Source organism: Nanorana parkeri, unplaced genomic scaffold (assembly GCF_000935625.1).
Source record: "Nanorana parkeri isolate BGI_ZX_2015 unplaced genomic scaffold, ASM93562v1 scaffold318, whole genome shotgun sequence".
Lineage (NCBI taxonomy): Eukaryota > Metazoa > Chordata > Amphibia > Anura > Dicroglossidae > Nanorana > Nanorana parkeri.
Window position 1 is genome coordinate 289,003 of NW_017306586.1, and position 17,151 is coordinate 306,153.

A 17,151-nucleotide genomic window follows, 5' to 3' on the forward strand; every position below is an offset into this window, starting at 1 on the left:
ACCTTCATGGATTCTTGCATGGAGCCCTGAGGTCACTAGTTACGACCTATAAAACATGTACAAAAGGGTTATATTTATTTTTAAAAGTCTGTTTCTCATTGGGGAGATGTCCCTTCACTTCCTATCTGATAGCCACAAAGGAAGTGAGATGAAATTCTCTCAAAAGAGAGGGAACTCATTGGTGGTCACCGGAACTAGTGCCCCCGTTGGAAGATTTCCCCATCTATTCCTGTTCTGGTGACAGCCCAAACTTTGGGATTTTCTGTGACTTTCGCTGACATGACAAATAGAGGGGGAGAGTCTCCCCAACCAGGACACAGGTATAAAAACCTGACAGGTGTTCTAAAACCTCTCCATTCTATCCAGTCTCATTTGAGTGCTGTTGTTATGTTCTGTGACATATGTGTGGACAATATGGCAGCCAGGTTTCTCTCCAGCAGCACACCGGGGAATTTCCCTCCTTGACTGCTTTCGCTGAAACGAAACCAGCACTGTCACCGCACTGTACAGCGATAGGACAGCAAACCACGCCCCTCGCCAGACTGACCACTCCCCCAGGCCGTCCACCTCCTCGCTAGTGTCTCGAACACATCACGTGGTGTGCCCGTGACGTAGGAGGAAGAAGCCGCCATTAGAGGGAGGTGTATAGGCAACCAGAGAGACCTTGGCCTGTCATAAAGCAGCCGGTCAGCTGACCATCGTTCCGGGTGTCTGGGTAAACAGGGGCGCTTCCCGGGACTGCGTCGTACGGCCAGCGGTATAGCCTGGGCTCCGTGTTACCAGCTTGAGTGGTGCCCATGGCGGCTGGAGGAGGAGGAGGCGGAGCCGGGGGCAGCAAGACGTACTCGTTCAAGGTGGTGCTGCTCGGGGAGGGCTGTGTGGGCAAGACATCGCTGGTGCTGCGATATTGTGAGAACAAGTTCAACGACAAGCACATCACCACCCTGCAGGTGCGTGTGCGTCATGGCCTCCTGTGTGTGTGTGTGCTGGGGGAGATCGGGGGCTCATCAATGTGTATGGTCACTGTCCAGGTTGTGTCATGGTCACAGATCCTAGGAAAGTGTCATCATAGTTCAGTGTCTGGTGTACAAGCACACAGTGTACCGGCAGCTCGTCCACTCATGACTTGTTGCTCTGTTTGGAAACTCCTGTTGATCTGACTGCAACTTCATGTCAACAACTCATAGGTTACCCCGAATAGCAGACTGCCCCTTTAGTTGTGATGTTGGGTGGTGTAAGGCCTGGTTTACACTACATGGCATTTTGTTATTTTTATTTTGCATGTGTTTTTCTTGTATGTGTCTTTTTTTGCTACTCCCTTTTAATTGAGACTTGTTTCAGGTAGGGATGTTCACATACCAAGTAACGTACTTGGTACAAGTACAGATCCATTTCCAGGTCTAAAACTAGACTAGAGAAAAATGTAAAAGTTAGGAGGCAGCTGTCATTTTTAAGAAGCATATGGAGCTCCTGAGTGAGAGAGAGAGAGACTGACTGACTATACTGCAGTCCAACATAGCCCAGCCCTATGACTTGTCCAAGTACTTAGGCCTGGTTCACACTTGTACGTTTTGTAGCGCGTTCAACGCTCTACGAATACTCTACAAAACGCTCAAACATGAAAATCCCATTGTTTTCTATGGGTATGGTTCACACCTTGCCGTATTTCAGCCCGTCTGAACGCGCTACAAAAAGGCCTACGCCTGAAAAGGTACATGAGCTTCTTTGCTGTGTTTTTTGTAGCGCGTTTCCATTGGGATACAGCCAAGCGCGCATATTCGATGCGCCTAGGTGTGACCAGAGCCTTACAGATACAAGTACTGATACATTTTTGTTTAGTGTCATGTGACAGTTTTTCTAAAACCATGATTTCAGGACCGTGGTGGAGCGCCAGGGCCCATTCCCAGCTGGAACTCTGATAGTTCTTGTGAAAATGCCAAGCACTGGTATCTGAACATCCCTAGTTTTAGGAGTGAACTGTAAAATAAGAGAAATTCACTTGTGGTGATACAAAAAATTATTATTTTACCAAAATCGTATGTAACCATGTAGCAATGCTTTTCTCATTGGTCAGTGCATTTGCCTGACCAATGAGTATTTGCTAGCGAAATTCAAAAGCCATAGTGCAGGGCTATGCTGGACGGCAGTATAGATAGTACACCCCGCACCATTGGAGGGTAAGGACCGTTCAGTGAAAAGTGAGTAGAGCGGAGGCCAGATTTGAGTTGGTAATTCCATTTTCGCAGATTACCCTTTAATGTAGATACTTTATGATGTATTTTTTTTTTCTCTTGTTACTTAACTTTATTGCTATCACAAAAGGGCTAATGAGCCCATATGTGATCGCTTTAGGAAGTGACCGGTTCTCTTTATGGAGAGATGCCTCCATAATTAAACTAGCTGTCCCCCCTATTGGACTCCAATACAAAAGATTGAGCACAGCATTGTGCTTGATCTCCTCTGCTGCCTGGCTTGTGACAGCTGAGACCAGAAGGCTGGGAGTACAGCGCTCCTGTCTCGCTGATCACACAGGGCAGATCGGAGAACTCTCCCTCATGAAGTAATTTGCTGTTGTCCCGGGTCCCCCAGAAGAGCGGGGGGACCCTGAAAACCAAAGAGGGAAGCTGGCACGGGGAACAAGCAGGCTGTACTAGTGATCTGGGTGGCTGTACAGCCACCCAGATCACTTGTACAAAACAAGCGGCAGCTTCCCTGCTCCCCATTTATGCCTGCTTGCTAAATGTAGACGAAAAACACCTGCCTGGTGCATGGAACTTCATGTTCCGGGTGTCTGGCGATAGAAATTGCGCATCCCTGTGTTTCCATGTATTGCTGCGTGTAGCGGCATGAAAAAAATGCAGCATGCTGTATTTTTTTTTTTCTTTTAGACGCACCATAATCATGTAAGTTGTTCCAAATTTACACTGTTTTGTGAACATGCAGCACGCATGGTAATGTACTTGTGTAAGCCAGGCAATACCTTTTCTCTTACACCCTAAACTGCATTGCATAGAACCAGCCACATAGTAAGTAATGGGACAGTAGCATGGCACAATTATGGGGCAATGTTTTAGTTGAGATTGGGAATCTCAACTAAAGGAAATACCATTTGTTTTGCCTTGTATCTGGACCCTGCTGCCTCCTGGGATGTCTACAGCACACACTGCAAGAGGCAGTTTGCAGGATCTCACACTTGCAGATATGGCGTGGGTCTCTTGCAGATAGCTGACAGAAAGCTGCAGCTTGCCTGCATGTTTGCGGAATCGGCGCATTTTGAGTAGCACCCCCACGCACAAGCATGGCAGCACACTGCAACTCGCAATGGTGCATTGTGGCAAAAATTGTGACCTTTCTTATAATTGGAATGTTTTTGTGTGTCAGAAGCCCACTAAGTTCCATAGGCTGCCTTAATTGAATGCACATTAACAATGACCACCAATGTTAGGGTTTCCCTTTACAATGACCATTAATTTAAGGGGGGTCCCTTCTACAATCACCCCCCTGGGTGTCAAATACTCTGGGACACCACAATCCATTTTCTTTTATTGATGTTTTTCTTCAACTTGCTGATCACGTCATGTCGCATGCTGTAGGTATAATAATTGTTAGTAGGGAGTTCCCCACGACTTAAAATTTTAATTCCAGGGTTTCCTTGGGGGTGTGAAAATTGAGGGGGACTGGTTTAGATGCGGTCCTTTAATTATGAGAAGACTGGATAAGATGATTTTAATGCTGTATGGTGCTGTTTCATTTGTTGCATTCTAAAGCACCAGCTTGGGTATAGATACAAAATAAAATGATAATTCTCGTATAGTGGGAGGTCTACCAAATACACCGAACAGGGAAAAAAGAAAACTACTATCCTGTGGTCGAACTCGTTGTCACATGGTATGACTTCAATGGCAGATTTCAAATGTCACGGCGCAGAAAAATAGTTGTTTGCTTCACTGGTGAAACGATTACCCTGTGGACCCATCATTAAAATCAGAAGGCCACGTGTCAACAATAACAATTCATCTTATTTTTTTGAGTTAACTAAGTATGGTTCACAGCCACTTTACATAACAAGTCCATCTTAAAGTGAAAATGCAGGGGAAACCGGGGGTTTTTTTTTTGGTTGTTTTTACTTTTGCTGAGTCCAAATAAATTACATCTAACGCTAGTTATCCTAGGTCCAAATGGTTGCTGAATAAAGTAAGGGCTTGTTCACACTGAAAGCGTTTGCGTTCCAGAGCAGTAGCTGCTGGAACGCACCGCGATAGCAAAGAAGCTTCCCGCTGTGTTCAGTGAAGAGGGCGTGTCTGTTCATTGTATTCAATGGCATCGCTTCCTCGCGATTGGATTCGTGCCAAAACTTGCCAGCATGCCGTTCCACTGTAAACGCAAAAAATAGGGGGAAGTTTCTTAGCGATCGCGGTGCGTTCCAGCAGCTACCGCTCTGGAACGCACACGCTTTCGGTGTGAATAAGCCTTAACAGTATAGCCCTAGTTGTATAGAGTTCCTTCTATTGTACAGTGCAGGGATCATGTCATAAAGCCACCTCCTCCATTCACAAAAGGTGTTGTATTCTGTTCACAGAATATATGGTTTGCTATGATTGGACAAGGGAAGAGGTGGGGAAGGTCAACATTGTCCATTCACAGATCACCATGGAGGGAATTTATCAAAACTGGAGCAGGCAAAATCTGGAGCCGATTTGCACTGCAGCCAATCAGCTTCTCCCTCTCATTTTCAAATCTTACAACCGCCTTCCTCAGCCCTCCGGGTACGCTGAGCGTCCTGGTTGCCATGTCTGCGGCAGCCACTAGATGTTCCAGTGGACTGATCAGCAGTTCTGTCATCCTCCTAGACCACCAGGGTTCAACAATACTGGTACACAAGAGGAGCAACCATGTATCCATAATTCACACCTAAACTAAGCCACTTGCATACAAATGTAGTATTGTTTACAAGGCATTCAGGTATGTGTTCTGATGGAATTATGACAGCAGGGGGTGGTCGTTTTTTAAATTTCTCTGGTGGTCTTGTTTTTCATGATGGTCACATGTAGCATTTATTGTTGTCCAGTCCATTGGGCGTTAAGACTCATTGCCTGATGATTGGACCCTGCGCAGTTCTGAAACATGGCAATTTTTTTCACTTGTACCAAAACCATCAGTAGAGACGAGATTCTGAAGGTACAAGATGTGCGCATAACATATCTTAATAGCTGAAACCCTAGTCTCAAGGCTGGAAGATAACAGCTGACAGTAATTTGCAGTATAAATACAACTAGGATTATTACCTTACCCAGCAGCCATCCAGACCTAGTAGAACTAGCATTAGAGGTGAATTGTTTTGCCCCAGAGTTCCACTTTAATGTGGCTACTTCTAAGTGTACTGTGACCCAGATAAATTAATTTTGCAGTATATTTTTGTACAGGATGTTCACTTCTATAGCATGCGTTCACCCTAACAATTATTTTCTCCCCTTTGGTTTGTTTAAAAAGTGAAAATCCCCCCCTCCCCCCAAGTGGTTCAGTAATTTAGCAAAAGACACTGGACAGTGCTGACACCACTCAGACACACTAATTTCTGGCAGATTGTCCGGTATTTTTCTGTAGTTGAAGGGTTTATAAAGAGGTCAGACACAGGGAAATCTACATGTACTACACCTTTTTTGCCTTAACATTCACTTTAATTGTTCCCCTTCCAGAATATGGAAGGTTATAATAATAATAAATTATTTAAATCTTTCCAGTGATGTAATAAATCAGCCTGCGTATCATCCATCTGTAATATCTCCCTGCTTTGATTAGTGAAAGTATTAATGGCAGCGTATTTTTTCTATAGTTGCTAGCTGTGACAGATCACTTCCATATAGTCCATTTTATGAACGCCTATTGTAAAACATAAGGCTATTTACAGTCACTGGAGAGTGCTTTCCCTGCCTAATAGTGTGGAGATGTGGCTTGAATTTTTAATATTTTCATTCATCTCGCAGAAGGCACATTCAGTCTCCTTTTATCAAAGCATCTAAAAGAATTGTTTGCATTGCCAGTAACAGGAAACTTCGATTCACCCTCCTTCTCTTCGAACCATGTCTGGAAGAATGAACATGCAAATCTGGTCACTATGAGCAACAGAGAGGTTGTTCTTGTAAAAAGCAGAGCAAATGAGGAACAGTTGTCCTTAATAACAAGTTAGGGGTTTCATCTGTGATGAAGCAGTTCAATTAGTTATTATGGATAACTGCTCACATTCCCTTTTTGGATTTAAAAAAATAGTGTGTGCAGCCAATTTCTGAATTCTTGTCCAGTATTCGTTCTTAAAGTGACATTGTCAATAACAAAGAGAGAACTTCTAGCAGGTATAAAGTGCGGGTACCTAGATGTGCCAGCACATACACGCAGCGGCTCTCCTGGTGACAAATGTCGGCTATTCTTCACTAGCGCAGCTCCTAATCTTCTGGGTAACATTATACTTTGTCCGCTGCCTTCTGTCTTATTCACATTCCCGGCACTCTGATGAGCTGCCTACATGGTTGTCGGAAAGCTTTTTAAAATTACACTAAACAGAGCAAATGTTTCTGTACTTGGAGGGTCTTTTAAAGGGATAAAACACAGGGATATATTCATGTATTGCAGAGATGCACTGCACTTTCTTTCTTTTTTTTGCCTGAACATTCACATTAATTGTTCCCCTTCCAGAATATGGAAGGTTGTAATACTAAACATTTAAATCTTTCCAGTGATGTAAGAAATCAGCTTGCGTATCATCCATCTGTAATATCTCCCTGCTTTTGATTAGTGAAAGTATTAATGGCAGCGTATTTTTTTCTATGATAGTTGCTTGCTGTGACAGATCACTTCCATATAGTCAGTTTTATGAATGCTGATTGTAACATGTAACATATAAGGCTATCTACAGTCACTGGAGAGTGCTTTCCCTGTATAATAGTGTGTGGCTTGTATGTTGTGTTGAATTATTAATATTTTTGTAGAGGTTCATCATCTCATCGAAAGCACATTCAGTCTTTATCAAAGAATCTAAGAGAATTGTCTGCATTGCCGAAAAACAAGCAACGTTTTGCCTTGACATACCCTTTAAGTGCTTAAGTTGGAAGAACTGGCAATTGATTATGTGAGGTGAAGGCTTCATTCACACAATGTGTGATTTTTTTAGATTTCGGCATATATATTGAACATATTCCTGCTCTTAGGAGGAATTTGGGGTCTAAGTCTTACAAAACATCCCTCAGACCTGGTTCACACCTAGAGGTAGGGAAAGCTCTTTTAACTGCCCAACACAAGAAATCCCATGATTTATCAATGGCCCTGTTCACGCCTAAGCAGAACAACGCCTACCAGGAAAATGCCAGACGCCTGAAAAGATAGGAGCTTCTTTGGGCAGTTTAAAAGTGCTTTTTCTCCCCGTAGACTTCATTGGAAATGCCCAAAAACGCGCAACAGAAACATGTTGCACATTTTCATGAGCGTGTTTGTGCATTTATAGACGCGTTCTTCCATTGCCCACAATGGTTTATGAGCTGCATTAAAATGCACATCAAATGTGCACAACACGCAAATAACCGTATGCTGCTAACGCGTGTACAAACGTGCTAAAACGGTGCCTGCTAGGTGTGAACCAAGCCTCGGGAATGTATCAAAACTGGAGCAGACAAAATCTGGAGCAGCTATGCATGGCAACTAATCAGCATCCACCCTTCATTTTCAAAGCATATCTGAAGAGAGAAGCTGGCTGCAGTAGGCAACTGCTCCAGATTTTGTCTGCTCCAGCTTTGATAAATTACTGCGATAAAGCATAAGAATGTCACCACTCTGCCAAGTCCCACATGACAGTCAGTTTGGCCAGGCACCGATCATTGCTTTTCTGACACCACCTTCGAGTGCTTGTGTTCATCTATGTTGTTTTCTAACTACAGATTCACTTTATGCTGCTGTGAGACAACACATTGAGGGGTATTTATCAAAATTAATTTAAACTGAACAGAGATGCTCCGGATTTTGTCTGCTCCAGTTTTGATTAAATATCCCTCACTGCGGTTTCTGGGTGATTTGCCTTTCCTTTGACAGGCTTCCTGTTTTCAGGCGCATTGGATATTGGTCATCCTATTTCTCTAGTTACTTACAGAATGTTTCTGGTACATAGTGTAGGAAGAGGAATCACCAGCACTCAGTAGAATAATCCAACATGTCCATTTATTGGACATAGGCATCACACAATCACAAGAGCCAACATTTCGAGACCACGCATTGTCTATTCATCAGGGCATAAAGAGTGACTCACTCTTTATGCCCTGAAAAGCCAATTCCTACATTGTGTCTGCACGGTGCCATCCGTGTTCCTCACTACAAGTACCATTGTCTACATAGGCCTTGATTTGCTGCAAGGTGTGCGGAGGATTTCCCCTTCTATCCAATCTGGTACATAGTGGACACAAGAATCTATAACGTGTAGGTCAAGCCACACCTTTTTTAAATTATGTGTTAAGCTATGCAGGGCACCGGTAGAAAGATTTTACCAGAGGGAAATCTTCCAACAGCAAGACGGAAATAAAGCAAATTTTCCCCAGTCATCTTCCAGGACAGCCAATGAGATAAGGCTCCACCTGCCTGCAACAGGAAACACATCAACCACATTAAATAAAAAGACCCCTCCTTCCATCCCAATTCAGTTTTTTTGTGTTTCCTCCGGCTACACAGGGACATCATAATGTTTGGTTTTTTTAGGGCTAATTTTCTATGTGCCTCAGGGCAGAGCCTAACCCTGATATGCGTTGGGACCTACTCCAGGACTTACCTGCTGCAACGCATACAGGGATCCCTTATCGGACCCCCATCCGAGAATAGGCCAAGGTTCCCCTCCGTCATTCAGGGAGGGAAACCATCCTCCTGTGTGTGTGTGGCTCCAGACGGGGATCCCCCCAGGTGTGCAGTAGTGGCAAAGGTGTTACCTGAGCGGCGACTGGTGTACCCCTGTTTTTGGGGGGTGTTCATTTGTAGTATGGGCAGAAATCTTGCTGCGGCTCCTCCTATACAGATGTGGTTGTAATTGTAGTTTTTGGTGAACATCCTTGTAGATAAACTATGATGAAATACCATTTAGCTTTATTAGTACTAGTTGCAGTTTGTATATCGTTTTAGCCTGGTAGAAACAAACATTATTGATTTGTATCTTTGGTATACCAGTCACAAAGCAGCCCTATAATGGGCATGTTCAGTAGTCAGGAGGATGCATGCACCCAGGAGTCAGAAGTCATAAGGCATTCACAAGATGCTACATTTTCCAGTGTTTACTCAGGCATGCCACACGTATGTGTTAGAAGAGCAGTCAAACCACTGACAACCAAGGTCATTCACATGACTAATCTTCTGGGTGAGCCGTTAAAAATGAACACATGATTGGACCCATCAGGCTGATCAGAGATACCGTGAAATGTACAAAAGAAAAGATATTGCACTAACTTTTTAACAGTACAGCTTTGTAGAGAGGACTTTTTGGATTCAGTTTACTCAGGGACTCGTATCTTCATAAATGTTTTATTGAGTGCCCTCTAAAATTTTCTTGTAATTTATTGTAGAACTGTCAGTCGTTTTAAATAAAACCTCCTTTCCAGCCAAACTCTGACCGTGCTAGGTGTGAGGTAGCTGGACAACTGTGTGTGAAACTTAAGTTTCCATCACGCCAAAACTGCTCCCAGGAGTTGGGCTAATTTAAATTAGGACGGCAGGTCCCCCTCCTACTTCATTATGTTCAAATCACCCTGAAAGCTTAAGATTTACAATTTCTGGCTTCTGTCTGTGATCCCATTGGTGAGATATTCCCTTACTTCCTGTCCCTGTGACACCAGAATCAAAATGGGGCGAGAAGGGGAGTGCTATGCGTGTTGTCTGGCCAGGATCGCAGCAGCAAAAACCTTGTAAAAAGTTCTAACCCTTCCTCACTCTACTAAGTGTGTGTGTGTTTTAAGGTGAGTCAAATGAAGTATGATTCCGGTTTAGGGTTACCACCTTTACTTCAAGCGAAACCCGAACACTCTAGCGACACGCAGACACATTTTTTGGGGAGAATGAGTCGTGGCTTATTCATATGTAACAGGCACCACCCATTAATATGTAAATATCACAGTTGAGACTATTTTCAGTAAGGGGCAGTAGCCCCTATCTTAATTTTGGTTGCCCCCGCCTACCTGACATCTTGTGTCCGGGTTCCTGGTGCCATGAAACCCGGACACAGCATTCAAAACCCGAACTGTCCGGGTGAATCCTGGACAGGTGGCAACCCTATTCCGGTTGCTTCTGAGCCTTTTAAAGAGAAGCTGCACCCTTTTTTTTTTTTTTTTTTTACACCCACCTTGGTTTGCCAAAAACCTCAAATGCAGCTTGGTACCTTTCTACGCTACCCATCAGTGCATTGCAGTGTTTTACCTTTTTGTCTTTCTCCCTGGCTGTTATGCTTCACTTTGTAGGCGTGTTTACACGCTCCATAGAGATAAATGGTAGAGACAAGTTGTGTTTGCATCCACATTGAGGTGTATGGGGCCAAAAAGCAGATCGGATGCAAACAAAAGCATGCACACCCGAGCGGCTTTTATTTCCTGTATATTGTCTTGCATGTTAGCCCATGTATATCCGTGTTGAAAACGTAATCCGTTTTGTTAATACTTCTGTACATATACTGTCATTTAACTACATATTTGTCTAATTTTATACTTTTTTTTTTTTTTTTTCTTCAGGCATCTTTCCTGACAAAGAAGCTGAACATTGGAGGAAAACGAGTAAATCTTGCAATTTGGGTATGCATGTCATTTTGTTCTTGTCCAGGCTAGAACTGTGTAACACTACCTAAAGCTGAAGTTTCAGGCTCCTTTTTAGAAAAGAGTTTGGATTAAATTGAAGGAAACCTGTAATGGGAGGAAGATGGATGTTCTCATTGTTGACTTTTGATTCGGGAAATGCTAGTTGCTTTGTTCACTGACCCTCTGGTTTCAGTGCTTTGATTCACTTGCTAGCAGGGGTTTGGGACAAACCTATAATTCCACTACCAGTACTTGTGCAGTGACCGCAACAGTGGTGGGTTTTTTTTTTTTTTTGGGGTTTTTGGGGTGCACAGATGTCAGTTTTTCGGGTATGAGTACGGATATTTTTCCCCCAGTAATACTGAATAGAGATACCGGAAGTCCCATTTAAGGAAGCAGGGCAGTGTGTAATGACTCGTCGCCCCGGCTTTCTCTAATGACTCGCTGCTCGGCTTCCTGATTAACTGGCGCCAGGTGATGAGGAAGCATGGAGCTGGCTTTCTGGTCTATTAGGAAGCTGGGGGCCGGGTAATGACTCGCTGCCTGGCTTTCTGATTGGCCGGCTTCCTGAAGCCGGGCAGCAAGTCTTTACACTCCGCCCGGCTTCCTGATTGGCCAGGAAGCCGGCTCCCTTGTCACTCGGTGACGAGAGAGCATAGAGCCAGCTTTCCGACCAATTAGGAAGCCGGGCAGCTTATTACAGATCATACATCAATAGCTTATTGCTTGGCTTCAGGCAAACCGACATGCTGGTCCCGAGCCCGCAGGAGGGGCAGCGGAGGCCGGGAAACATTGCGGGGGAGAGGGCGCCACTTTACTGGCCCGTAGAATCGATCTGGCGACAGCTGAGTTGCCAGAATCGCTTCTACTGTAAAGCCGGCCACTGGCTACAAATATGAACAGAGTCAAACACCTTAAGGGCCTGTTCACATGATTTTCAGGTGCGGATCTGCAGACGCAGTGCTATGTGTTTGGCTGCGTTTTTGATGCGTTCCAGTTATTTATTTATTTTTGCCGGAGTGGGGCTGTCAGTATGTTAGCTGCAGTGCGTTTTTGACGCATTTTGCATTTCCTGACCGTTCCCTATGTGTTTTATGTAGCCCATAAAACACATAGGGATACATTGGGATGCATTTTTAGTGCAGGAGCGTACGGATCAGGTCAGCACAGAAAACAGACGTCGTGTGAACAGGCCCCAAGGACCCATGATGGAATTATCCCATCATGGGTTGTGAAGGGGTTAATATTTCATATTTATCTGAAAACTTTTTTTTTTTTCTCAGTCCTAACTACAATAAAAATATTGTCTCAATAAATCTAAAACCTGTCCATGACAACTGAATTGAAACCAAGGTGGTGTTTTTTATGAGATGGCCTGAAATATGTTAATGTATTGTAAATCCCTATAGACAAACAGTATATGCAACACACATTTTGATGAAAGTAGACCTAATCCTAATGTTGCTGACTTTTGCTGTGATTTTAGGGGGGGTGGTATGACTATCTTGCCTATATTGTCTGTTGAAATGTATTGGCTTCTGTAGTATCATTGTAAAAAAAAATATTTTTTCTGTACAGGATACTGCTGGGCAAGAGAGATTCCATGCCCTCGGTCCTATCTACTACAGAGACTCTAATGGAGCTATTTTAGTGTATGATATTACAGATGAGGACTCTTTCCAAAAGGTAAATCTGAGCACCATTGCACACCACAGTAAACTTAAGTTACTTTACTGCTTAAATACCTGTTGATCCTGCCAGTGGAACCGTTGGATAGGTAGTACCTTCCATAGGATGACAGCGCTCTTCCTCTGTAGTGAAATGTCTGCAGCATTGTCACTCTTGCTGATGTTGCAGCTGCTTGGATGCTGACAGTGTTGATGGCCCTATTGGTGAATAGCCCTACCTACCTCCACCGGCAGCTGACTGTTGTATATGCAAGAGCTCAGTCATTCCCACCCCTTCTGACACTCTCTAGCAGGGTGCAGAAGTAATCTAGCTTATAGCTGAATTTACCTTTTTAAAAAATAAGGTACGTTTCTTTAAGACATTTAACTGGACATTGTTGCCTTGAAAATGCAAGTTCATTACTTTGAGAGCAAAAAAAAAACTAAAGTTTAGGTGGTCTTTACCTGACTTAATATTTCTTGTTGTAGGTAAAAAATTGGGTGAAGGAACTAAGAAAAATGTTGGGGAATGAAATATGTTTATGTATAGTAGGTAAGTAAGTTTACATTATTTCTACTCTGATTTTACTACATATACCGTATTTTGGGCTCTATCAGGCACTCCGGTCCATAGGCCGCAGGGATTCTGTGACAGAAACTGCAGTTCAGTGACAGCTGAGACAGGTGGCGCTGTGATTACAGCACCACGGTCTCAGTAATCACACAGAGCAGACGAAGAACGAAGTTCTTTGTCTGCTCAAGGGGCCCTATGGTGAGCTCCTATGCCCTGGTCACTGTCCCCCAGAGGAGCGGGGGACCCCGAAAACCATCACAACGATCGCCGCCACTTGATTTAATACAGGTGATCTTGTCGGGAGCTCGGCTGATATGTATAAAAAATCTACTCACCCGGCGCCCGAAACTGCATGTCCCGGGCGTCTGACACATGACATGACCCAACCTCCCCAGCTCTATGCCGAGACCAAGATCCACAGGAATTGTAGAGCTGATAACAGGAAAAGGGTTTCGGCGTTTTTTTGTCTTTTTAAAAAAAGATTAGATGTGGTAGTTGGGGTTAAAATAGGCAATGTTTAATCAATTAAGGAATCCTTTCCTGAGGGAAACAGGTTGTCATTGTTAACTTCTATTTTCCAAATACTTGTTTCTTGGCTGAGATGCTGACTCGGTGGTTTGAGTCCCTCACCCAGAACATGTTTATATTTGACAAAAATTCAGGCTGTTCTGACTTTCCTCATATGCATATTTATTCTAGGTCTGTGGATCTCAATATAATAGAACCAGAGGATCATCATAATCGCAAGTCAACTAAAGCAGAAGAATCTGTATGCAAAGGACACTCTAGGAGGTTAATTCTTCATAATGTGATATTGATCACATAATAAATGTAACACACTGAACGAAGTAGAGAAATCAGCAATAGCAGCAGCCCCCATGTTTCTCTTAGGAAAGCTTCACTTTAAATCCAATTTAACATTCTTTACCATTTAAAGGTGTCGAGTACCTTCATATTCGGTTATATACCGTATCATTGCAAATTGACTGGACCTATGCATCCATTGGCTCTAAATTATTTAAGTGAAAACCAGAGGGCTGCAAAGCTCAAAAACATTTTATACTTAGATGGGGCAGTGGGGGGCTTGTTTCCCATTTTTAGGGCATGGGTCATCACACAAACCAATTATTACTACTACAAGTGAATATTCAGGAAAGACACCACTTCAAGCTGCCCCCTTTCTGAAGTATACATTTATTTCAGATTATCAGTGTATCAAAAAGTGTTTATACAATCCAAAACATATCAACCTTATCCTCTACCATCGCCACCAAATATTGAAAATCAGACCCTGTTGTCCATCAGCCCCAGCTCTGCTATCAGTCACTCTGTTTACTCTCATGTGGGTTAACTTCCTGGCTGTATGATCATGGAAAGGAATCCCAAGTATGGCCTTGTGTATATGTATACGGGGCTGTGCTAATGATACTACATGGGTGATGGGATTCCTTTTCATGATCATATAGACAGGAAGAAGGGTACTAAACGGATCAGAATCTCAGGTGGGTTGCCAGGTAGGAATTAGGGGATTGGGATGGCATGACTGGTCTGTTTTCAAATATTTTGTGGGGATGGTGGATTATAGGTTATTACATTGGAGATAATATATCTATCTAATTACTTTTTATGATATACTGATATTTTGATCTAAATAATAATTTTTAAAGGGGGTAGCTTGAAGTGGTCTCTTTCTTTAGCCTTCTCTTGTAGCAATGTATAAATCCTGACTTCAGCTTTTTTTTTTTTTTTTTTTTTTTCAGGTAACAAAGTAGATTTGGAAAAAGAGAGGCATGTCTCTGTTCAGGAAGCAGAAAGGTAGGTTTTTATTTTTGTATATGTTTTAGATGATTTCCTGATTTAAGCATTGTGAAGTAATTTTTGCTTATTTTGTTTTAAAGTTATGCAGAATCTGTGGGTGCCAAGCACTACCATACTTCAGCCAAGCAGAATAAGGGAATTGAAGAGTTATTCCTTGATCTTTGTAAAAGTAAGTACCAGTATCTGGTTGTTGGGGTCTATATCGGCCACATTACAATGAAGAAGAAACACTAAAAGGCTCAGTTCACACCTATATGTCAGAATGCGTATGTTACAAATACATGGCTCTTACCATCGCATAGTTTTTCAGTGGGTCTGGTTCATATAATTGCTGTGCAGGCGTGTCATGGAAAATAGTTCAGGTACGTTTTTTCATCCATCAATGTGCGTCAAGGGCCCATAGAAGTCAATGTGAGCTTTATGAAAATGCATTGTTAATAAGACCTGTCCCTTGCAATATGTCAGTAGTTACATAGTTAGTCAGGTTGAAAAAAGACACAAGTCCATCGAGTTCAACCTATAGAGATAAGGAGAAAAAAAAAAGAGAAGAAAAGCCTGAACAGAACGCTATGCCCACAGCTACCCTCTGTTGATCCAAAGGGAGGTTAAAAAGAAAAACCCTATAAAGCATGGTTCAATTTGCTCCAACAGGGGAAAATAATTCCTTTATGGTCCCATAAGGCAATAGGATATTCCCTTGATCAACAATCGCTGGTGCTTAATATACCTATAAGAACTCAATACCCAGTAATATTCATAGAATGCTCTCGGTCTGGCCACATTTAAACTTCCTTCATTTAACCTGGTGAATCAGCCGGTAACTGTTATTTTTCAACTTTAACTGTCCAGTAAAAGTGTCGATTAGAGGGTTGACGCAAACCATTTAACACTGACTGGGATGGTTACCCTGTTCAGTTTTCATTCAAAGGGTGCTGTCCAAGGGTTGCTCCTCCATAGAGCGGAGCCACCATAAAACTAGCCATACACTGCAGTATTTTCTTCGTTCAACCCGCGTGCTAAACGACGAAAACAACATTCCAGATTCCTCCATCAACGCTTACAAGCGTAATACATGAACAGTGACTGCAGTGAATGTTCGGCCAACAACCTTTGGCCTTCCTCTTATGACGAAAGATGTTTTGAGCATCTTTAGTCGAGCTGGTTAGGTCCACCTACTGTAGGAAATTTGGGCCATTTCCTGTGAATCAGCTGAAATTCTAACAGTGTATGGCCAGCCAGACTCCAGCATGGATACTAAGATTTTTTTTAAAAACCCCCAGCAGTTCTCCGGACATAGTATACCAAGCATTAGAGAGTATTTAGCTGAACCCAGCAAGCCTCAATCTTTTTTTTTTTTTTTCCAGGAGTATCCCTTTTAATAAGGGAACTTGATTGTTGTACGTCCGGTATATTTGTGAATGTTGTCCCTTGAATTGCTCTACGACTGAAACAAAGCTACAGTTACAAAATGTGCAGCATGAATTCCCATGAGTATAGAACACATAATCGCCCTTGTATATCCTGTTAGACTTTTGCTGGCACATTCCAAGTGCATTTTGAATAAGCCCTGCTACAAGGTTATCTAAGCTCCATTTTAGAAGTTGCAGATTTAGGTTATTACATGCATAATGGAGTAGCTGAAAAAGGATATGGTGTTATGTTTCTTGGGCTTAAAGAATTAGGACGGTTATTTTACCTATGGCAGGTGATCAGCAAACCCTTCATAGTTCAGACTGTTTTACAGTAAAATCTGATGGTGATGGTTTGCTGTAAACGGTCTAGCACCCCATTTCTGCTGCCTTTGAATAAACCTGGGTAGAAAAGCTCCTACATGGGCAAAGCACAGCTTCATTTTACAATGACTCCTCCCATCTACCAGTGCCTTTCCATAGGGATGGTTACAGAGCTGTGACAAGAGAAAGCGCTTCTAGAAAGAAAAGCCTCTAAGGGCTGGATTAGACTAGTCACATGGTAAAATGCTGCAATTAACCGTGCAGCTAGTGGCCACTGAAAAGGCAGTGGTAAGGTGCAGTGCCTTGAGTTGTTGTAAAGTAAGACTCATTTTTTTTACATTTGTTTTTTAAAAACTTTTATTTTGAGTGTTGAAACTTCTACACTTCATTCAGGTCCCCGCACAGCGGTGTGGTGAACTGCACTGTGCAAAACATGCAGCATTATTGTGTAGTGCACCACAGCTCACACCTCTGTTGTGTGAATGGGGCAGGTAGAAAACAATTGTTCTGGTGGTCAGCTGGTGTGAATGATCCAGAAATAGAAGCTTTCAATGGTG

At 42.9% G+C, this 17,151-nt stretch overlaps 1 protein-coding gene across 1 annotated transcript in view; it reads left to right on the forward strand.

Moving 5' to 3' along the window:
• The first annotated feature begins 708 nt into the window (after nt 1-708).
• RAB21 (RAB21, member RAS oncogene family) overlaps nt 709-17,151 on the forward strand; it is an 18,103-nt gene continuing 1,660 nt past the window's right edge. The window contains exons 1-6 of the mRNA XM_018558063.1: nt 709-950; nt 10,740-10,799; nt 12,381-12,488; nt 12,959-13,022; nt 14,804-14,858; nt 14,942-15,030. Coding sequence (XP_018413565.1) covers nt 798-950; nt 10,740-10,799; nt 12,381-12,488; nt 12,959-13,022; nt 14,804-14,858; nt 14,942-15,030 — 529 coding nt within the window. The 5' untranslated portion in view covers nt 709-797. The remainder of the gene's footprint in view (nt 951-10,739; nt 10,800-12,380; nt 12,489-12,958; nt 13,023-14,803; nt 14,859-14,941; nt 15,031-17,151) is intronic.